The sequence below is a fragment of the Patiria miniata genome, unplaced genomic scaffold (genome assembly GCF_015706575.1).
Source record: "Patiria miniata isolate m_02_andy unplaced genomic scaffold, ASM1570657v1 HiC_scaffold_17, whole genome shotgun sequence".
In the NCBI taxonomy this organism is placed as follows: domain Eukaryota; kingdom Metazoa; phylum Echinodermata; class Asteroidea; order Valvatida; family Asterinidae; genus Patiria; species Patiria miniata.
Genome location: NW_024037055.1, coordinates 9,296,024 through 9,319,224, shown reverse-complemented (window position 1 = coordinate 9,319,224; position 23,201 = coordinate 9,296,024). Strand labels below are relative to the sequence as shown.

The 23,201-nt window shown below is 39.5% G+C and overlaps 2 protein-coding genes across 2 annotated transcripts; both read right to left on the bottom strand.

Moving 5' to 3' along the window:
• Positions 1 to 590: 590 nt before the first annotated feature.
• On the bottom strand, positions 591 to 14,855 carry LOC119724018. Its single transcript, XM_038194939.1, has 19 exons — positions 14,690 to 14,855; positions 13,155 to 13,240; positions 12,311 to 12,357; positions 11,703 to 11,827; positions 11,197 to 11,287; positions 10,674 to 10,788; positions 10,326 to 10,500; positions 10,172 to 10,223; positions 9,656 to 9,793; positions 9,158 to 9,369; positions 7,823 to 7,956; positions 6,969 to 7,171; positions 6,606 to 6,751; positions 6,266 to 6,448; positions 5,239 to 5,391; positions 2,852 to 2,994; positions 1,203 to 1,273; positions 924 to 1,087; positions 591 to 608 (listed from the first exon to the last, which is right to left on the bottom strand). Exons 1-19 carry the CDS (start codon positions 14,852 to 14,854, stop codon positions 591 to 593), a joined length of 2,421 nt encoding a protein of 806 aa, XP_038050867.1. The 5' UTR covers position 14,855.
• A 578-nt stretch (positions 14,856 to 15,433) lies between these two features.
• Positions 15,434 to 22,220, bottom strand: LOC119724017. The gene is made up of 5 exons (XM_038194938.1): positions 21,965 to 22,220; positions 20,468 to 20,567; positions 19,943 to 19,976; positions 16,142 to 16,280; positions 15,434 to 15,451 (listed from the first exon to the last, which is right to left on the bottom strand). The coding sequence occupies exons 1-5, from the start codon at positions 22,163 to 22,165 to the stop codon at positions 15,434 to 15,436; spliced, it is 492 nt and encodes a 163-aa protein (XP_038050866.1). The 5' UTR covers positions 22,166 to 22,220.
• Between the last annotated feature and the right edge of the window lie 981 nt (positions 22,221 to 23,201).

The following is a 23,201-nucleotide window of genomic DNA, read 5'->3' as shown; positions in this document are numbered from 1 at the left end:
AACTGATTCAGCAATATTGCTTTTATTTTCAGTAAGAAATGGGAATCTGTAAAATATCAAAAATGTAAATAAAATCAAAACAATATAAGATGGCCTAACGGGAAACAGACACATAAATGAGACACAACCACGGCTGACCATCGTTAGGAAAAATGTATGTTTTTCTTAAACTACCCCAAATTTACCAAATTTTATTACAAGTTCGTGAACGGCTGCAAGCAATCTAGTACGGTTCCCTGACCTAATAATTCACCGACGTCAATAAATGGCTTCGTTTCGTCTGAAGAAGGGTCAGGGAACCACACTACAAAAACAGCATTGTTTTTCTTTGTTTCTCCATTATCTAGGAACACAAAACTTTAATTGAAACAGATCAGTGTTACAATGCTACAAAATACTAACCCCCAAATCGCGTCCATTTCTGAAAATTACAGCAAAAGGAAATGTTGTATATTCCTTTTAACACAGAGCAATAAATAGATATAAGCAAACTTCTTGCTTGTTGATTTGATTCAACAGTGTTAAATTAGCATCAAACAATGAAAATAGATCGATTCCTGTTTTCTGATTCAGAAATATTGCTTTTATTTTCAGTAAGAAAAGGGAATCTGTAAAATATCAAAAATGTAATCAAAATCAAAACAATATAAGATGGCCTAACGGGAAACAGACACATAAATGAGACACAACCACACATAGGTTGTGTGTCCCTCATTTGTCTATTTCTGTAATCCCTGCCAGTTTGTCTTTGACAAAGATACTGCTAGGATGCCAACATTAGGCCGTCTAATTTGTGTTTGATTTTTATATTTCAGGTCAATCCAGTTTGTAATTGTTTTGCAGCAGATTGTTCATTTTCATTTTCAAAAATGTAATAACTTAATTTAATTAAAATCTCAAAAAAGTAGATTGATGTGTCTTACCGAGTCAAAAGCACCCCCTGTCAACTTCGTGACGGGATCTGATGAGCTGTCAATCTCGGACACCCAAACGCTAAGATCTCTTCTGATGTTGCGGAGGTGTTCCAGTAACTCTCTGAGAATACCACCGAGGACCTTGGGTAGATCAAACCAGTAGGGCCTCTGACCTGATCGACAAGACAGAACTTGCTGAAATTATTCGAGGAACTTCTCAATACCTCAAACCATCAAATATATTGGCCGGATCAATTAGTCGAGGGAAAACATGTAACTGTGCCTCACCTTCCTTGAAAAAGTTGGCTTCTTCTATCTCCTTCTTGGCATTCAGGATTTCAGTAACAGCAGTCTTAATGCTGATAAAAAAGCATAACGATGATCATTATGGCATAAAAAAAGTTTCTTATGTCGGGTTTGGGAACAAGGCAATACCTTAGTAACACCTGATGAACTCTGCATAGTAACTTTTACATATATATCTGTTCATTTGAAAGGTCTAGAGGCTAGAACAGAATGGACACGGTAATAACGGGGTGCTGTGGTCCAATGGTTACGGTGTGCTCAAATTTGTATCCTTGTGGAGACACGCACACAATAGGGAACAAAACATTGTAAAGGTCTCCACAAGGCAACTTCTATAGATGAATAGGTCTCTACAAGGTTTTTACGAAATAGATATATGGATTTTACTCAAAAACAAGGAATTGCCAAGGTGGGTTGATATGTCGCAAATGGAAGAGTTTTAGAAAAGGGATATTAAGTCCGAATTTCAGCCAAGGAAATTAATTCTGGTTAAAATAAGAGCATTTTGAAACTTCACTTTCAAAATTGAAAACTTTACTACACAAGAACAAAGAAATGTCTTCACAAGGATACAAATTTGAGAGTGGGTGTTCGACTCGTGTACCGTGGGAACATGGTGCTTGTGCTCCTGAGCAAGGCACTTTACTATTATTGCTTCATCCTTCGGATGGGACGTAAAGCCGTAGGTCCCGTGCGTTGTGTAATGCACGTTAAAGAACCCAGTAGCACTTATCGCTAAAAGAAGGGGTTTGCCCAGGTGTTTCTGACAGTGGCTGCTTAATGCGCAATTAAACCATTATTAAGGTGCTACATAATGGTTCTCATATTTCTCATGTACTTCATTTACTTGTCTCTAAAAAAACCATATTTTTTAGCGCCTTGAGTATCTTACTATTGTTGGTAGATACGTGCGCTATATAAGGCTTTAGATGCCACGCAGCTCAGCTTTCAGAACCCTCTCGCGGCCCATCCATGGGCATTTTACACTGGGTTGCCCTTCCCCTTGCTAATATTTTTTTCAGAATAATTTCTAACTGTATACCACCCCGAGAAGCATTTACGTTGGAATTCTATTTTGGAATTCTTTAAAAACAACGTGATGAAAAATCACTTGGAGATAGTTAAAACGAATTCCATGTACGACCTTACACATCCGACATCGCGCACTTGTATGAGAACGAGAATGTATAACGACCCTAGGATTTACCTACCTACAACCCATGGGTTCCAGATTTCGTCGGGGTGGCTTGATTGAAGGCATTAGCAGCGCTCACTTCAGATTATATTTCGTAAATGCTAACGAGTCCTTAAACTGTATTCCAGACACATAGTAAACACAAAAAGACACACCGCTCTTCTATTCAACTTTAAGTTATTAAATGACCGCTACAAAAAGTATTTCATAATTTTTAGCCGATGTACGAGTACACCTGAGTTGCACTAGTCTGCATGTACTTTTCGGAAGTGAGAAGTCAATATTTATCACGATATTTCTCTTTTAAGTCATGCAATTTATCAAAAATTTACCAAAAAACAATTGCACATTTTAAAATGTTTGCAATTAAATTTGCTATTTAAGGGCAAACATCCGGGCTCTATACTACAGCGCGTACATCAGTGTCTAAACTTACTTGAGGACACCTTTGAAGATGGCTCCGATCGTTTCCAGGGGTGACTTTAGTAGGCCTCCAATAGAATCTGAAACTGAAACGATAGACTTCCAGATCTGCTCGACAGCCCCTGGCAAAGTGACAGTGATTGCTTCACTGACGGCCTGCAGAAAATTGGAACAAATCAAGGTTCATCCAAACTATGTACAGGGAAAATGTATACTATATTATCATGAAGACACACAGGTCCTTCATCCTTAACAGAACAAATAGGAAATTTCCAACGAAATCCTGCTAAATTTAAAACATTTTATGCTGTACGTTTGAAATCGCCCCTTTTTAACTACAGGGTGTATAAAGAAAAGGTAATCCAAAATCAATCGACTCATATATAAAGGTTAGATCATTGTAATATGTCAAAGTGGTTTCATTTTAAAGGTTAGTTCCTTACCTTTCAATTGATACCATAATTACAACTCTTCAGTCACAGTTGACTGAGCACCCTTGATTGTACAGCATGCAAAGGCCAAAAAACCCTCTATTTCAGAGGTAAGCTGTCAGAAGAATGCGCTGTCACAGCTGTGGACAGTTCGTTAAAAAGGGTATGTTGAAGATGTTGTTGCTTAAAATAGTGCCTTATGTTGTCCATATATTATTTATCATTCCAAAGCTTCACTTATTCATTACAAACTGGCAATGTCATATAAAAAATCTGTAAAACATGTAGCTTGTAATGGGCATAGTCAAAGCCATGCCCAGTTAGGCAAACGCCCAAGCTAATGATTTCTGAGTGCTCTTTTGCATTAGGTAGTTATTATTTTAATGAATAAACAACAATCTTTGAATTTTTGATTTAATCATGAAACATGTTACTCCATTTTATACTCAAACACTTTCAACATGTTTCTCCCCTCAAAATCAACACATAATCCACTGCGACTACGACTTTTTTTGGCAGCTCAACTTGTCACTGAATCAGGTAGGCTTGGAAGAAGTAGGTGTTGTTGATGATAGACAGAATCTCTGAAATGATCAATCATTCATGGAAATTTTTATGTACCATTTTATGCAACAACATTCCCTGACACACTGTCCACAGTGACAGCGCATTGTTCCAACAGATTAACTTACCATGTATTCAGCAAATTTGGAAATCGAGGTTTTTCTGACTTTGTTTTGCAAGCAAAGGTACTAAGTCATCTGTTACTGAAAAGGTGTGATTGTGAATATGGTATCAATTAAAAGCTCTTGGCCTACCCTTTAAGATGGAGCCACTTTGACAGTCAACAATTTTCTAACTTTTCCGTGTTAGCCGATTGATTTTGGATTACCTGTTTTCTTTACACCCTGAATAGCGAAACATTCATAATAGCTGCTTTGTATAAAAAAATTAAAATAAACATGCTACAATATTTTTGTTTTGCCGAAACAGTTTAACAGCTATTTTCTGTGTTTATAACTTTATAACTGACATAAGGCTGTCATAAAAGTCCACAATTTAGCAAGAAAATATTGTGTATTGGCTTTAGGATCTGAGAACCTAACTTTGGAAATGGACAGAGTCTGCAATCATTATCTGCCCGATGTCGATCACAGTTTGTTGGCAAACAATTATAGTCACTGACTCGAAAGTACATGCGTAAGTTGTTACCGGAATGGTTCTGGGCCTTTATCTCCCTCTAATGCTATCAAAAAGGATTTAAGGGTACATTTCTTTCATTGAGAAGTAGGACTTGGTGAAAAGTGGACTTGTTAGGACAATTGTGGTGGAAATGGGAGAGATTAAATCACTGGAATTATAACCTACACACGCACACACGCAAACGTGTTCACACCGTCGATCGTGGACGTCCTATTGTCCCTCTTTAGTTTGTACCCCTAACTTTTTAGGAAGACTCCCATATGTTTTGTTCACGACCCCAATCGCAGACGTATGCATGGAAGCGTGACGATATTGTTCTCTATTGTTCTCTGGAATTTTTCGTCCACGGTTTAAATAGATGAACACGCCCACACTAGCATATCCACAAAGCCACGGTGGACCTTCAACCTTTTTGGATATCTAAATTAAAGTCATCTTAAAACGCGATATCTACTATTTCAATTACGTGACATGTTCTTCGCATATACGGAAGACGGAGAGTGCCACTCAATAAGCCTGAATATGTTTGTTTGTACGTGTGAACATATTTTTTTTGTACAGCGGCTGCCACTTATTATGTGGCGGCTGCCACTTATTATGTGGCGGCTATCACATAATAAGTGGCGGGTGCTTTACAAAAAATGTTTTCACACGTACAAACAAATATATTCAGACTTATTAAGTGGCACTATCTGTCTTCTGTACGCATACGTATAATAGACTATACTGACTATACCTGACTGCAGAGGAAAACAAATAGCTATACCTGGTAGAATTCCATGACGTCTGTTTTGATATCACTGAAGAGCTGAGTAGCCTTGTTGACGACACTGATCACACCTCTGAAGGAAGCTGGCATCTGATCTGGGTCAAACTGAGACAATCTGGACACAGCCTGCATGGCCACTGATCTCAAATTCTGCATAACGGACATGAACAATAATAAAATATATTACTAATAAAATAAGGTTGAATTATGCGTCGGGTGATGTAAATCAAATTAGGTTTTGTCCTTCACCGACATATAAACACCTTATGCTATGTACATTAGATTCGAGCCAGCCAACCGATCCCGTTACGTCGAGGTCGTGGGTTCGAGTTCCACCAGAGTGATTTTTTTTCGACTTCCTCTCGGGAGGTAACACACTGAGTATGCAGTGTTTATACATCGGTGAAGGGCAAAACCCAATTCGACTAATAAAATTCATTTAGCACCAAATCCATTAAAATATTCTCATGAACAATCAGACATGCTACGAAACAATCCTGGCAGGCTAATTTTATAAAACAAAATTTTATGAGAAAACGTTTTCCATTTGTAGTTTTATACTAAAGATACTTCTAAAGATCTTTATCTTCCTTGCATTAACCGCTAAGAAAAGTATTAAATAAGAAGAAACCAGTCACTTAGATGAGACATTGTAAGTAACTACTACCTGAAGTTATAAGGTGAGTATAGGGGGGTTATCGTTGGTAATGGAAGCGCCCCATCGAGTCATCTGCACGCTGAGTTATATCGGCCCTGTGCTGCTGCGGTAAAGCGAAATTCCTAATCACATGGATTATTGTTGTAATTTATTAACAAATTCCTTTTCAGGTGCGCGTGCGCAGGCGCCTCAGAAAATGATTTATTTGCGTTGTTAAGTATCGAGTTTTAGAGAATAACTGACTTTGATCAGCTTCTAATCAGTGCCACACTAGTATGATTAGCGCAAAAGTTATTGCAATAAAGCCTATAATTATTACAGCCAAATACCACTAGTACCGTTATGTCACGGTCAAAATATACTTACGGTTACGGAGGTAGGGATATTCTCTAGTGATTGAACAAAGTCGTCAAATAGCTGAGCAATGCTTATCTCGCCGTTGAAGAGTTTAACAACAACGTCCACTGCCCTCCTGATGTTTCCAACTACTTGCCCAATGATGAGATCGTAAACTTTTGCAAAGTCAGTGATGCGCTCCACACCAAATTCCTGATTGTGACAAAAAAGTACCTTTTTCTTTTTTAACTTTGATCAGAGTAACTGCTTTGGTATCATGACAAACAGAGCAATGTTATTTAACGCCAACTTTTTTTCACCTGTATTTATCGACAGATATATAGCACATAAGAAGGGAAGTAACATATACCTGTAGTATGTTGAGGTTATAATCAGCGTAACCATTGAAGCAGAAACGAGCCCGGACAATATCCATTGAAAAATCGACAAGTCCAACCAAGACTGTTGCATAGGCCTCGTCTAAAATATCCACGCCGACATGACCACTCAGGGGAGCTGTTAGAGTTCCAAAAAATGAATTAAATAAGTGCATCTCGTCTGTGGGAAAATCTTTTGTCCAGGTAACGTTTTCTCCATTTCGAGTAATTGTGCGTTATCCAATGGGCAAATCTCAACAAGTACTGATGACAGGTTCTGCGAAAAATAATTCACCTCTGTTTTTTTACCAATAAACAGAGGTCGAGCACATAATAGTGTTCTATCTTATACATACCAATTTCCATTTTAAGTTCATTCCTGATGGTCACTCCAAACTCTGCTCCGGTCTTTGGGCTGCCAAGGAGCTTCTTCCAGTAAATGGACGGACTGGGCAACGTAAAGGAGAATCCGTCCCAGAATCCCCGTCTCAAGCGACGCCTGGAGGGCACGCTTATAGCGGCGGAAGCTACATCTTGGGAGAAAATGTCTGCAGAATATCTGATCAGGAATGATAATGGCATTCATGTTAGACTTTACTAATGGACAAAGTATAGCTTATGATTACGGTATGCCTAACAGAGCAATACCTTTTAGCCGTATAATTGTTTGAAGTAATTGTAACCGTTCGAAGAGCGAGGGTTGTGTCTGTTCTCTACGAAACTATCTTTTTTTGAGCTGTATCTCCGGAACGCGTCGAATTTGGGAGGCAAATGCATATAGCATTATTATAATTTCTAATACAACGTGAAAAATTGTCCACTAGCATCGCTTCTGAGTGCCGAATGTTCTTTACTAATTTAGAGAAAATAATCATGTGCTAAACTTGAGAGCATTTTTAATACAAACTTTTTCTGGATTAGAAATGGGCATGATTGGGTACACAAAAAACGCGCCCTCTTGTGTTGGCTATTGAGCAATAAAACAAAAGCCAGCTAACATTTCAGCCGATTTTAGGAAAATTAACCAAACATTTAGAAATAACGATGGGTAAGACAATTTCCATTTATGATCATGACAAGGCCTCAAAAACGTCTCACCTAGCTCTAATAGGAAAGCGCACATGTAAACAAAACGTGACGTCATTATGTCTGACGTCTATTGTTTTTTTTCTTTAAAAAAATGTAGGCCTGTCCGAGATTTCATACTCACTCCTCTGGGGTGACAAACTTGGAGATATTTTGGTGACCACCCATTGGATGATTCTTGTAGAAGAGTGAAGCCTCGTATCTGACATGCTCGTCCTCATCTTCATCCAGGGCTGACTTGAGAAGAATCCCAGCTGCCTACATGCGACAAACAAAAGCAGACGTATCGTGACGTAAAGCTTGTCATTTAGATACGTGCAGCAAAACAGTGTGAAAAGGATAGGGAAACCTCAACTTTTTCTAACAATAATCGTTACTTCCTCAAGTTAAGTTCGTTTACTGCCTATCCGAAAACTAAATTTTGTTTTTTCTGCAAGTTTTCTTGAAAGACGTCGACCGAAAAAGAAATCGTCCTTGTTTTCCCGAGGGTTGCAAACACCTGAAACGAATATTATTTGATTGAAAAAAAGGAGAATAAGAGAGAGACAAACAAACATTGTTTAATAGGCAATTATACAATACAATTATTTAATTATTTATAAGTTAAGGAAAGTCTTTATTTCTGCTCAATTATCTGTATCTTTGACATGCTGTCTCAGGCGCGGATCCAGAGGGGGGGGGGGGGCTTTGGGGGTCAGAACCCCCCCAGCTTTGTTCCAAAAAAAATTATCATACAAAATCCTAAAAAAAATAAGTCGACCCCCCCCCCTCCTAACACCGACCAAAAAATTATACTGGTATAATGTCCGCCTGTTCAAAATACGGTACACCATTCTGTAATCTAGTGTTAACAATCGTCGAATTTGAATAGCGCCTCCTATTGAAATATGGTACCAGCCCCCCCCCCCTCCCACCAGGTTTTGATTTTACGGAGGCGAAGTGTCCGGAGAAAAAAACCTGTGTACATTTTCTGATTTTTTTGCTGATAACCCCCCCCTCCCCTGCGAACATTCCTGGAGCCGCCCCTGTGTCATTATATTTTTTTTCTTAGGATTAACCCTAGCAAGGCCCGGGGGAATAATTCCCCCTTCTCAAATTTCCGCAATACCCTTGCAAAAAACTGATTTCCAGATCCGAACTTTCCAGACTTTTAAGCCTCAAGTCTTGCCATGGTTGTTCGCTCAGCGAAATATTGGTCGGCGCTGCGCGCCGTGAAATCTAACTTCCCCGATAATGTAGTGTTTACAAAGCAGAATTATTACTGGTGCATATGAATAATTACTAGCCAATAATTCCAAAACTGTTAAACCTATGTGTATGTTTATATTTGTTTGTTCTATGCATGTACAAAGTTTCATAATTTTTTGCCACTTGATGGCCGAGATATAAGGGTTGGGGAGGGGGGGGGGGCGGCTGTGAGATGTTCAAAATAACCCGGGTTAACTGAACTTTATGTTACCATGTCATGATGGTAGTCTCTCATGGAGTGCAAGCCAGCCCTTTTCAGCAGTGGATGAGTGGCGCTGTGGTTGGTATAGCTCTGGATGTGAGGGAAGGAACGATGGAGCCCAGCATTGCCCAGGGATTCAATCAAAGCCACTATGTCATGGTGAAAATCATCTCGCTCATCCTCGGTCAGAGATGTCAAGGTCTTCTCATACACCCAGGGGTCTGAACATTGAAATTATACAAAAACTATGACTATTTAACAGAAGCATCAATTTAAATTATATTCAGTAAATGGAAACTATTGCTCCACCTGTGTAAAACTGTCGCCTAACTCTAAGTTAGTCTCAAAAGTCTACAAAAATCGCGGTGATTCTAACAATGAGTTCTAGTCTCAGATCATGTTGGAAATAGCCACATCTTAAAAATGGGATTTTCATTTTTCGCTTAAACTGATAGCGTTAGTAAAGTGGACTCTTTTTTCAAACAACAGAGGACTGTTCTCCCTTACCATGTACGCCGAGTTTATTCTCAATCTTGATGACAATGGACTCTGCTTGAGCTCTGTATCCGGCCTTCCATCGGTGACCAGCGAGGGCACCGAGTACCAGCACAGCAACTCTCTGTATCTCGGGGTCCCTTAGAGGTTCTGTATCAAAAGCAAATTGAAAAATCATTCAAATTATTATTCAAAAAGGACCCATGGGACCTCAAACCTTCAGCTAAATTCATCCATCAACTATCGGCTTTTAACAAAATGTACAAGTAGCAGTACCCCTTTCGGTCCTTATTACTCTGCAATTGTGTGCCCCGATCCTCTACAAAATAGTATTACAGTAGGTGTACTGTTTTTTTCTCCCCTGTTGTCAGCAATACAGGTCCCCTCCCCTTTTGCGAACAGACCAGTGGGAAGGGGCATGCCCAGAATGAAAAAGAAAACGGTTGCACGGAGAACAAACATATTCTACTTTTTGAACCATGGAGGCAACTACATGATTCTTTGTTCAAGAAATAACAAAATACTCACTAGGGAATGTGTGTGACTTGAAGACGATATTCTCCACATTCTCCAGGTAATGCTGAAAAACAAAGTTTATTGGAAATTGGTAAAAACAAATGTCGAATGTCGCCCTTATAGACTTTGTTCGAGTGGCCACCTATAAAGAATATATATGTACTACCTCTGAAATAGCATGTATGAAGCCAGCACTGGCAATGAGTAGTCTCTCTACCAGCTCCTTGTTTGGTTTCGGAGACAAGAGGATGGCATCGGTGAGGAGTGACTGAGAAGTATCAGTGTGCATCGCGGCAACCGCATCCAACATGTTCAGCCTGTCCTGCTTGTCACGAACCCGTCTGAGAAGAGACAATTGTAGGGCGGATGTAAAAGTAATAAGGTTAGTGTGTCACATATAGCATCTTTTGGGCGATGATTTTAGCACTTGGATAGGTTTCCATACATATAAAACAAATTATGATATTAGAAAAGCATATGAACAACATTCAATAGGCTCCCATCTATTGCATACCTTGACATGGGTGGCTTGTACATTGGAGCCACTATCTCTGCCAGTTTCTGGCCATCAGGCACGGAGTGCAAGGTCTGAACTAGATCCTGGAAACATTGGCTTTGTTGCTTGGATTCTGTGTGTTGCAAAAATCAATTGACATAGATGTACTTTTTGCTGAGAATAGTCTTTATTATTGCAGCCTCCTATTTTCTCATTGGTCTGGTTTAATCCGCAGTCTCCTTCCGTATAGGTCGGGATTGTACTCCAACCTAAGCTAGCTTTGTAAAGTATTTTCACAATGTCTCTAAAGAGGTACTGGGTATACATTGTTTCAAACTTTACGTCATTGATGATTTCGAAATTAATATTAAAATTTCGAAAATTTATCCATACGAAAATTTCATTCGAGGGGCTTTGCGAACCTCTGTCTAATTGAGGAACGCAGCTGTACTGTGCACTTCTGGTTTCCAAAAGTGCTTTTGTGTGCCATACACTTTAAGCTGTAGAGAGCTAACTTTATCAGCTGTATCGCTCTTTTTACCTTTCAGCGCAGCTTTCCTCATGCATGTCAGGTTGCCAGAAATCTGTTCCTTCAATGACGCCATATCGGTGTTCACATGACTACGTAGGGGCTAAAAATCGTATATGATGCGTGAATGAACATCAAAAAAACACTCAATATTATACGAAGATTTATTTATGGGTCGATTCGTAATTGTATTAGCACACTGAAAAACAAAACACTTTTTTATGAAACCCCATAGCATTACTATTTTGTCTCCAACAGTAATACACATCGAGACATCCCAGTATGTGCTTCCTATGGGAATCTTAATGCTGAATTAAATTATTGCAAATAACACATAAAGGGATACAAGACATACGCCATCAATTCACTGGGCTATTCCATTTACTTTGGGCCGCATTTTACCTTCCCTTTCACTTGATGAGGTCGGGGTATTATATTAGAGTTTTGCCCCTTAGTTTATAAAATGACCCATGTAGAACACTTACACGTGACCTCGAATACATATATATCCTTTTTACCTTCTTCAAGTGTATTGAGTCTGTGACTATATCCTCATCATCAGGTGGCCCACTGGGTGATGAATAGTATATCTCTCGTTCAAAGGTCAGCTGCCCTTCAGAGGAGGTCTGCATCTCAGGAAACTCTGAAGAACATCCAAACGATAGAAACCAATGCATTAAAACCTTATTGGTTTGGTTCATAAATATATATGTAACAGCTAACAATGATGTGCGACAAACAAATTATTTCAAACATATTACAATCAATGCCAAAACCGGGGGAACGAATTTACGTTTCAATGTTTTCAATCTCATTATACCTGCGTATTGTTACTTTCCCATACATGTCGTTACATCTCAACATATTTGACCGGACCGAACCGCACCAGACCAGACCACACCAGACCATGCAGTCCGGATCTGACAGAACCGAACTGCACCAGATCGGACCGGACTGGACCAGACTTGACCGGACCGCAACGGACCGACTGGACCGGACTGGACTGGACTGGACCGGACCGGACCGGACCGGACTGGACTGGACCATTGTTATATTTTTAGGTTCACGAACTTTCTCTTGAAAACAACGATCACTAAGGCATCGATACACTACAATGGTTAATTACCAAATTCTTCTTCTGTTTGCTCATCCTCTTGATTTTGATGACGAAATCTGAAAATAAAACGTGTTCTCACTATTTAAAAATCGAATGCCAGACCTTCTTTAAGTCACTATAACAGTTCATCTGAAAATAAGTTTATGGAGCAGCTAAAACGTATTCGTTAAAACATAATTTTTAGGACAGCAGAAGATTGGAGGCATATTATGAATAAACGCTGTGGTAGGCTTTGACAGACAAGCATTAACATTGCTGACTTTTTAAAAAAGGTTTTATCGAGGGTGAAGAGCATGTTTTCTTCGGCAAACCTATGTGTCAAGCGTGCAATTTAGACCAAAATTCATTACACCTTAATGTAATTCATGACGTGAAGCCAAATAGCCGTTGGTGCAAAAAGCCATTCTTTAATTTCTTTCCCTATTTTGACAAAATTGTCAGTTTGGGGGTACTTTTGGGGGGAAATGAAAGAGTGTAATGCATTTGGGCTTTCAACTTCATTTGTGCTGATTTGTATTAAAAAAAAAAGAAATTGACAAAAAATGTTGACCTCAGATGCAACGCCCTGGTGCAGTGTTGAAGTCGAGTACTTTTTTTCACAAGTACGAACACGAGTACTTGCCAGAGTACAAGTACAAGGCGAACTTTTTTGAAGTACTCTCTGTAGTACACTTTATTCAAATTTGACAAGAAAAAAATAAAATTGCACCAAGCTGGTCCGAACTGTCGGGTAGATACAAAGTTGCAACTAGTTTTTGCAATTCGCTAGTATGCTCCATCTTTAAGAACACCCCTACTTTTCATTGTTTAAAAATCATAGTAAAAATGGGGAATATAAAACTCATACCCGTACCCTGGTGCCGATTCTCTTGGAGCATCAAAGTGATCCAGTATCTTGACCATTAATGGGAGCTTCATGGCAGGATGATAGTGGATTTCCTATTCGACCAATAAATGATAACACTTTACGAAGGCTCCTTCTGAAGAAATTGGTCTCAATGTAATGGTAGGAATTATCGATCAGTACTAATGTAAAATGACTTATCGTCCGATATGCCAACTAATTGGGATGGATAATTCGACCGATGTGCCAACTATAATTGCATTAAATTTCGACAAGGACCCTTTCAAATAACCTTATTGTCCATTCAGCAACAATGAATACTATTCCAAATTCTTGTACAAATGCAAACCTTAATAGCTGCTTCAGAACACGAAACAATGCAGCGAGATCTTTTACTGTGCCATGGTTTCCAACAGAAATCCTTTAAGTTAAGACTTTGAAACCATTTGGTTAAGACCAAACAGATACATTAATACCTGGTGTTCATAGTTGTGTCTCAAATAGAATATGTGACTTAAAAAAAATCTATATGAATTTCAGAACTGACTTTGATGCAAACCTTAAAAAAGAAATTCTATGTTGGTATGTAAGAGGTGAAGGACAGACAATAATAATTTAATCTGGATATTGTAAACTGAAAAGGCATTATGTCCTCTGGATCAAAAGAGTCGACGAAATAACATTTTGCATATTCGTATCACGAAGCTGTAATATTGGAAATATATTATTGAGGGGGGAATGAAAAAATATCTTATATAAATTTTATTTCATCGGTTAGTAGGATTTTTTTTTTTGGGGGGAATAAACATTTAAAGTTTCGGAAATACGAACTCGCTCGCATCCTAGCTGCAGCACTTGAACCATCGGATTAGCAAAACTGACCGGGTTACCATAAAAAACAAAACAATTACTGGAAAAGCTTGTGGAATCTAAATTAAAGGTAAATTGTATCCAGCTACACCGTCTGTGTGTTTTGTTTTTGAAGTTCGCGACCGTTTTGTTCCTGTCATTGGAAGATTTTCTTTGAAAGTTTCTCCTGGACATGACATATTGTAACGTGGTGTTAGAGTGTCATAACAATTATGCGGTGTTATAGTGTAACATTTAAGACCGATATGTTATTCGAGTTCTGTTGTCGTCGCTGTTTTTCAATAAGCGAGTAAAATCTCCGTATCAAGGGCGACACGAGCGGAACGTAACAGTTATTTAAGGCAGTCTCCCACAGGAACTTGTCCCGTGTGAGGGGGTTACTCGCAGCCACTTGCAGGTACTTGCAGCTGGCAGTGAAAGCTCGCAGTTGCTCGCGGGATTTTGGACATGTTCAAAACTTGGCAATTTCTGCAAGCACTCGCAGCTAGAGTACTCGCAAGAAAATGAAATCATCCATCCTAGGTTCCGGCGCGCGCTACTGGGTACAACTCGAATTTTGATTAATGTTAATGGACAATGCAGCCTTTCTATTTCAATTGAGGGAAAATGGTGCAGAAGATATCTTTAGTTGAACACTTTGTCCTGGTCCCAAAATGCCCCACTCATATGCTTACCTTTTGGTGTTTGGATTTGCCGTAAGGTATTGGGTGTGTGCGTCTAGTCTTAGTGAAGACAATAATGCCATCATTGCCCGGTGCCATCTGAGCCGTGTAGGACGACTCGTGGTGACCCTCGTGACCTGTCTCATTGCAGTCGTAGCTCCAGCCGCTTTCCTTCATCTGTCCAAATGGGAGGTGAAAGAGAATCGATTTATCAATACAATTGGGTAACAACGATCATTTTGAGATTAGGAACAAAACTTAATCCAGTTCTTTCAGAACACTATTTCGAATAATTACTTTAAATTGGTCAACACTCATTGGAGGGGTCCTAATTTTGGATCTGATGGTGACGTCATAGACGTTTGGAGAATTTTGTAAGCCACATTTTGATACCTTTATGAAATCAGGTTATCAGGAGAGATTGCTAAGCGTAACCACACATGCCCGTAATTGGCCCGTATCGATTGCACAGTGCCCGAACAAAGCACGGGTCATTCAATATTCCTTGGCGTTCGTTTCGGGAAGTGTAACATTGTCACCTCGCCATTTCCACTCGCGTAATCTTTTCAATTTGCAACTTTTCCAACTACAGTCTTTGTTATCAAACGGGGTATTCAAATGTAGCTAGCAAAATTCCCCAAAAAGGTGTATAAAAATGACGTCATCAAGTATAACCCCTCTTGTGAGTGTGGAATTCTTTTGCGGTGTTTATATTTAAGTCATTCAGGTCAACTTAATATTTCATGAATAATTGCACTAGCGAGCGTTGAGCTTCTTATCAGGTACAAACCGAAGTTATTTGATGCAGATCAGTTGCAGGAAATACTGCAAAACTCGCTGGACAGATATGACCTAGAATCAGTGTTACATTTGGCCTACACTTTTCAGGTTCAAAAATACACTAAGTTTCTGAGTAAAAATGACACTTCTCCGATTCAATTTCGGTTCAGTTTTGACCCGGAAATCTCAGAAAAGGTTTCATTTTTACACAAACAAAATTAGTTTTGTCATAATATTAGGCCAAACAATACACAGATTCCGAGGCAAATCTGACAAGGGAAACGTTTTCAGTGAACGTGGGAATGGTGACTGCTCTTTGTTCCGACACCCCTACCTGTATGTTCCGACACCCCTATGTTCCGACAGCCCGCACATAAAATTGTGTTACTCCTGCTTAGGGTTAGGGTTAGGGTTAGGAATAGGAACATGTGCAGTCGGAGCATCGGGGTGTCAGAACATATAGGTGTAACCCGTAGGAATCAGATATCTGTGAAATACACTCACATTGACTGAAATACGCTTGTCTCAAAGCAGAGCATAATTACAAAACTGGAAAGTGGGAAGTTGGGTATAAACCCAAACTACAATAGACCCTATGGTGAAGGGAAACCCCAATGATATTAAATTTGAAAGTGATCTGAGTTTACGTACTATGTATAATCTTAGAACTAAAGTTGTCTGTACCTTGTCTGCTGGAGGATGTTGCAGGTTACCAGCTAAGAGACTAGCCAGACCTTTCTTGGCCCATATCACGTGATCGTCTTCATCACGTGGGTAGTATACTTGACCGATCGCTCCGTTTTCACTGATATCAAAGGAAAACCTATGCCCCAAAAGAAATAACAGAAGACAGTTTTGGTTATAAAGAATTTCAACAGCTTCAAAACTTTTATTAACTGGATTTTTCACACACTCCCATAATTAGTAAGAGGAAGACTGATCGTCCAGGCAATGCCCATCGATTTAAATGAATAAAAAAATCCAATGCGTTCAGATTATTGTAATCTCCCACACTGCGCCAAAGAGCTCTCTGTGCTTCTAAAAGCCTTATTCTTTTGTTCTATTGTCTGGTTAATGGCGCGCGCTTCGGAAATAGGCCCTATAAATAGATCACTAAAAGGTGTGGCTACTCTAGGGAGGGCTGAAGTTGTTACAGTGTAACACATTGTGTGTAGCTGTGTTTTTCTATGCTTGGAAACAGCAGTTGCACTTCTGATAGCGGTGCGGCGAGTTGACCGCAGAGTCCTTTGGCGAAATAAATAAGAGCTTCCTTTGCAGTTAGAAATCCTGTGTGCATGTGAGTTTGTTTCTGCATTGAATAGGCGACGTTGAACAATAAAGGGCAATAGGGTCCCCAATTTTGATTCTTGTACAAAAAATTATGGGAGGTCTTTCTTAAAAGTTAATGAACAAACAAAAGAGGGACAATAGGAGACCCCCGATTGCAGGCAAATACACACTTGCGCGTGTTAATGGTTAAATCGAGGACACACACTTGCAACACCATCGAAAAATCGAGGACAGAAACCGAATCGAAGACTCCTCGGTTGGAAAACGTGTACAAAACCAATGAGAGCTGTTGCAAAAAGATTACAAACAAAGGAAAAGGGAAGAGGAACAAAAGAAAATCCTCGATTTACACCATAAACAAACGTGTGTGAGAGTGTACAAGCATTACATTCACTGTGCGGACATTCGAACAACACTGTGCGGACATTCGAACAAAATAGGTCCACATTGTGAAGTACGTAATTTTTTCTTTGTTCATTTTTGGCGTTCCATACCAAGGCGGTATGTCCAGGCGGCGATATTTTTTTTTACACAACTATCTGGGGTACCCATTTTTCAGGCGACTTGAATCACGGTTATAGGATTGTATAGCGGCGCTCTACAATCCTGTAACCTTTTACCTACGCGCGCGCGCGTATACTCTCCGCACATGAATTGCACAATTTATGAATTGCAGGTTTTTTTTCGAGCACCGCCGTTGCTTAGTGGTTAGGCATGCTGGCTAATGATCGGAGGTCTCGAGTTCGAATCCTCGCTTTGCTTACAAAGATTTTGCTCTTTTTTTCAACAATTTAAATTGTATCTTAAAAACGTTATTTTTCAGTCGGATACTACTTGTATAGCAGCAAATTCCTTTTTCTTTTCCTGATCTGAGGCTCTGAAGGATTTTTTTTAAAAGGGAAATAAAGTCCGAAATCCGTACTAAGTTGAAAAATAGTAGCCTCCACTCAAGCCTGGTTATAAAAACCAAGCCCCACAGGAAAGCGCACAAAGTACCCAAGATAGTTGTGTAAAAAAAAATATCGCGTCCAGGCGTGCCATACCCATGCGAAAGCGCGCGTTGCGCATGCGCATTGCGTATTTTCTTGTTTCGAGACAAGACCGTTTTTTTGATTAACGGTCTGCACAATCATGTGTCAGAAAGCTCTAAAATAAGTGTTTTTAGAGGCTTCATCCTTTGGGGTTCGACATCCGCATGTTTATATGTAAGTGGAGAATCATTTCTTTGTTGTTATCTAGATATAAAGCGTGGCATTTACTTGTGATTTTGGGTTTGTTTTCTTAGTTTTCATGTATAACGTATGGAAGTGTAGATAGGACATGGTTAAAATAAAACTAATTCGTACGTACGAAATACTAATTCGTACGTACGAATTACTAAACCGTAAGTACAAATTAATAACCGTACGTACGAATTAATAAATCGCACGTACGAATTACTCGGTGGCGTAGCCACGGGGGGGGGGGGGGGGGGGGCGTGAGGGCAGTGGCGTAGTCAGGAATTTTTCAGTGGGGGGGGGGGGGGGGGGCGGCGCTGGGGGGCTGGAACATTTTATGGGGGGGTGTCATGTAAATCAATGATAATATTTTTAGAAACTCAAAATCACAGTGGGGGCGCCTGGTGGGTGACAAGGTTTTTTTTTTGGGGGGGGGGCTGTCACCCACACGCCCCCCCCCCGTGGCCATGCCACTGCGACTGCCCCCCCCCCCCATGAAACCTTGTTTATAGGAAGTCGCACATTTGCAGTGTCAAGAGACATCTTGCGGGATGAGTGTTATGTTTCTTAAGCCTTGTAAGTGTTAACTTTGAAGTCTATTAATGCTGGAACAAATAAGTTGAGCTCTTATTTACGACCTTTGGGTAAAAGAAGTTTTATTACTCATTCTTGTATTTACCCTCACATTCTTTTTGAGCCTACATGTATGGATTATTTTTGCACAGTTTAGGAACACATGTGTATGTGACAGAGTTCTTTAGATGACGTTCTGATTATTCCAGGAAGCCTGGAAATCACAAGTCTGTAAGTTTACTGGATTTACATAATGTAGATGGCTGGACATGGTAAACATGTAATCACTTCATTTTATGAAGCGGCTTGGGACTATACTGTACATGTACGTGTATTAGGATTTTGTTTAACATAACTTTCATTTTTCTGTGAACTGTGCTACATTAGGTTTTCATGAATGAGCCATTTTCACATGTGTGTGTTTATAATCTCTAGGGATGAGACTGTCTAATGTTAAGGGCCTTTTAAATTTATTGACAAGAAGTTGAAGTACTTAATGCTGGTTTTTATCATTTTACCTCATAAACATGGAGAACTGACATACGTTTTTTTTATAATCTCTGATTTACAGTTTTAAGGTCAGGGCAAGAGCGAAGTAGTTCTTGGAATAAAGACAAGAGTACAACTTTCAACTCTACGGTTTACTTCCTGCCGCGTGGTTAGCTACTGGATAGGGGGCGCGCTTGCGTACTCTGAGGCCAGTAAACACATAAACCAGGTAGCAGCGCCGTTGTGTGGACTTGTGCACGTCCAAACAATGTTTCCCCCTCTGTGGAAAACAGTTTTACGGGGATTTTTGGGTTTAGTTAATCAGTGGCAAAATGAAGAGAAACACGAAAGGGAAACAGAGAAAAAATTGGGTTGCAAGAGCTTTCACAGCGTGAGTAAAATGAGAAAAGCTCCTAACTGTAGCTTATTAAAAGGCTAGTTCGGCGAATTGGATTTTTTCAAAGCATTTATTGAACTACTATTATACTTCTATTCTTTTAGCACTTTATAATTCCTTTGTTCTTTCATATTTAATAATGGTATTCTCATATAGGTGGCGCAACTTCAAAATGTAATAAACTGTTTTTATTGCAGAAGAAAGCTGTCAGAATAATTACAAAATCCTCTTAATCAGAACATACATCTCCCTTATTTTGCAGAATTACAAATACTGAATTTCAACGACCTGCATAACTTTAACTTTATGTTTATATTTAAACATAAAATTCTTTCAGTTAATTTCAATAATATATTTACTTTGTCTTCATTGGTACATTCACATGACACTCGTGGGGCGTCCAAGTGAAATTTGTACATCAACTACAATCGTACAACAATATCAAAGAATAAACTGACATCAAAATGGTATATTGCTATGGAATGAAAGATAAACACACAGGTCAAAAACAAAACTTACCAATCGCTAAAGTCTTTCTCTTCACTCAGAAGAACTGAAAAACAAAATAAATGAGGAAGCTTCTTCAAAAATAACTAAGTCACTGTTACTAAGTGTTTATTTAAACGGGAGTTTGTCAGTCGGTTAGTTTCAAATAAGGGCTCAAGGCTCCGTGCGCCAAAAAGAGGGCGCCCTTTTACTTAGCAACGACGTCCCATGGGAGGGACACATACATTTCGCTGGTTGACGCGCGTGCACCGTTCATTGTGTGTGACGCACGTAAACCAGGGGATTTATACTACGTACACGCAGTGGCCGCGCTTCGCGGCAAAATATTTCAGTCAGGCAAGATGGCGTCGTTCGGTCAGCCCCGACTGTACTTTCTTTGCCCGGCGGTGAGGGGGTACTTGTGAACGGAGCGGATAGGGTAGTGTTGCCGAGCAAAGATCGTGTTGGCAACTAAGGACAGATACAATTATGGCTGAACATATATAGTTAACTCCTATTTTGCTCTTATAGTTTATTTTTATCGAGAACTTGCTATACCTCGTTCATCCTGGCTAGTAACGGACGCCGAATGCACCCGCAGATAAATCTCCTGGAGCTCGTTGCTCTTGCCAAATCCCCTCACCAATACAAAGCCAATCTTTTCATACAGTAAAAAAAAACACATAAAGTGTGAGTGCAACAGGCAAGGCTGAATGCATGGGAAGATCCGATATATAAGGCCCAAAAAAAATATATTCGGTCTCTGGTCAGATCAAAGTTCCGGAATTGACGCGGGGACGCAGCTTTTTTTTGTTGTTGCTTTTTTTTCTCTTTTCTTCAAGCTTGGATTGTACAGACAAGGTGGGGAACTATTTTGCTTATTTTGGTGTCCTCCATAATTTGCCTTGGTGCTCTCGATCATTTGCCTTGGTGCAATCTCCCATTCCTTGGTGCTCTTTGGGGAAAAAATGAAGAAGTGCGGCAATAGAGCGCGCTGTTTGAGCTACCGCGGAACATTTTGGAAAAAAAAAAAGATTGACGCGCATGATTAAAATCGACGCGCGCGCTGACCAGAGACCAACTTATTTTTTTTTGCCTAAACATGAACAAAAAATATTGCTAACTTTTTAAAACCTTTTTGCAGTGCTTGAAAGAGGCAATATGGGTTTGTTAGTAGAAACGTACGAAGGAGGCCGAATGCAGCATTCTCAATAGTAATCATTTTATGAATCGTTGAAGATTCCAAGAGAATATTGCTAAAGATGTTCTTCAAGTAATTTGTGCTGACTTTTATTGTTCATTATTTATTTTATCAAATTACATTATAATATCACTGAAAACCTTCTCTTATAGCTTATCCACATTCGGGGACTCCTACGTACGCCGCAAATTAACAAGTGCAAGTGCACAATTAGCTCTGTCTATGTTGCATGAAAGTCCAGAACTTTGACCGGAGATTGTGCATACAAAATGTGCGAGCGTGGGCTGCGGCATCCATCAAGCTGCGCTAAGGCTGGCCCTGAAAATTGACCATAAGAACCTCCCCTAGTCTCCCATTAAATATTTGCTCTTTGCATGCTTCCGCCATAGGCATGCAGAGCCTCGATCTGGCAACTTTACACAATAAATATAGCCGTTTCATTGATTCCCGTGTCGGGGTTCAGTGATTCCCGTGTATACAAGTGGCCCGGAACGCAGCGGCGGCGGTGTAGTTTAAATTTAGAACTCTCGAAGTACAGACTCATTAGTAATAATGCGCAGTCTAAGTGAAGATCTTGAACGTTCAACCACTAAAAGCGTAACATTTAGCAGACTTTATAGGAGTCATCACTGGAAAAGTGTTTTAAGACCAGATCTTTATCATCAATTTAAGACCAGCCCAGTGACGCGCTGCGGCTCTCGACCAATAGGAAATGGAAAACTTTCTCAGGCATTTATGAATCTACTTTCAAATGTTCTTTCAAAATAATTTCGTTTAAACGCGTTTAGTATTCAAATACGCTTTTCTGGATGTAATGCCCATGTGAAGTCATGAGTTTACACATTAGCCGATACCTGAGACTCGGCGTGCAGTGTTCGGACCTTCTTCAGATCCGTGGAAGAGTGGAAAGTATAGATGTACTCGGTGTCTGGTTTAAACCGGATGAAACTGGACTGGACTGGACTTATCAAGCTGGTGCTAATGGACAGGACCAGAGCGAGCTTCATCATGGTGACACTGAGCCGGAGGTTGGTTCCTCGTGCCAGCGATACCATCTTGATGGATGGCCCGCTTCATTCGCGGGAACACGGTATAAAATAGGCTTACTTCAAGTATCTGGGGGAAAACAAGTACAAAACGGTATATCAAAGAAACCCATTTAATTGACAATATCTGAACAGTTTTATGTGGGCTACATCAGGCATGAGCCTATGCTACTGGACTAAAGACAGGTCAACTACGGAGCAGAATTAGAATAAAAAAGATTGGAGCACATTTTTTTGTAAAACGGAACGTATTTTTTTTCAAACCGAATGAAAATTGTAAAACATTTTTTTTACGATCCCAATGCTTTCAAAATCCGAATGAACATCTAAATACCTAACATTTTTTTTCTTTTTAACAATTCGAGTGTTTTTCAATCACCTAATGAAAATGTTAAAACCTAACATGTTTCACGATGATCAAATGCTTTTCAAAACCCAATATTAAACTGCCGCAGCTTTTAAATTGGGCTTGAGGACCACCTCATTGACCATGGCCAGCCAATGTGAACGAGCCGAAGCCCCCCATAGTAGGTTTAGAAATCCCCCAAACACCCCTCCCCCCAAAAAAAACCCCAAACAAACAATACAAAACAGGATTTTATTAAAAGAAATATCTGGGGAAATATATCTGGGCCTTTGCGGTCTAGACATATGTTTTTATGCCTTTCTATATATTTTTATGCACACTGAGTTGGCTGGCTTGTAGAATCTTCTGAAATTTTTTGAAAAACAACAAATACACAGTCTGAGGAAAAGAAAAATTTTAAGAAATGAAATGCAAAATCTAAAGGAAAATCAAAGAAATTGTTTATTTTTTTGGAGGGGGGGAATGGGGAGTTTGTTTTTGTTTACATTAAATAGCTGTATCTTAAGATACGACGGTAAAAATAGAAATATATAACAAATAAAACATGTACACAGGCTGTAGCCTAAACGTTTCGTGTAGGTTGGCTATATTGTAATCTTTTAATAAAATATACAGATTTAAAAAACATAACGGCCATTTTAATGTTTTGATCTGCATAATGCAGGTCAATCCAGTCAA

Coding starts and splice junctions, on each gene's coding strand:
- LOC119724018 (XM_038194939.1), bottom strand. CDS start 14,854: ATGAAGGAAAGCGGCTGGAGCTACGACTGCAATGAGACAGGTCACGAG. Junction 7,957..9,157: donor GAGACTACCATCATGACATG/GTAACATAAAGT, acceptor TGTCGCATGTAG/GCAGCTGGGATTCTTCTCAA. Junction 1,088..1,202: donor AGCCAACTTTTTCAAGGAAG/GTGAGGCACAGT, acceptor CTTGTCGATCAG/GTCAGAGGCCCTACTGGTTT.
- LOC119724017 (XM_038194938.1), bottom strand. CDS start 22,165: ATGGTATCGCTGGCACGAGGAACCAACCTCCGGCTCAGTGTCACCATG. Junction 20,568..21,964: donor CACTGCACGCCGAGTCTCAG/GTATCGGCTAAT, acceptor CTGTATGAAAAG/ATTGGCTTTGTATTGGTGAG. Junction 19,977..20,467: donor TACTAGCCAGGATGAACGAG/GTATAGCAAGTT, acceptor TTTGTTTTTCAG/TTCTTCTGAGTGAAGAGAAA.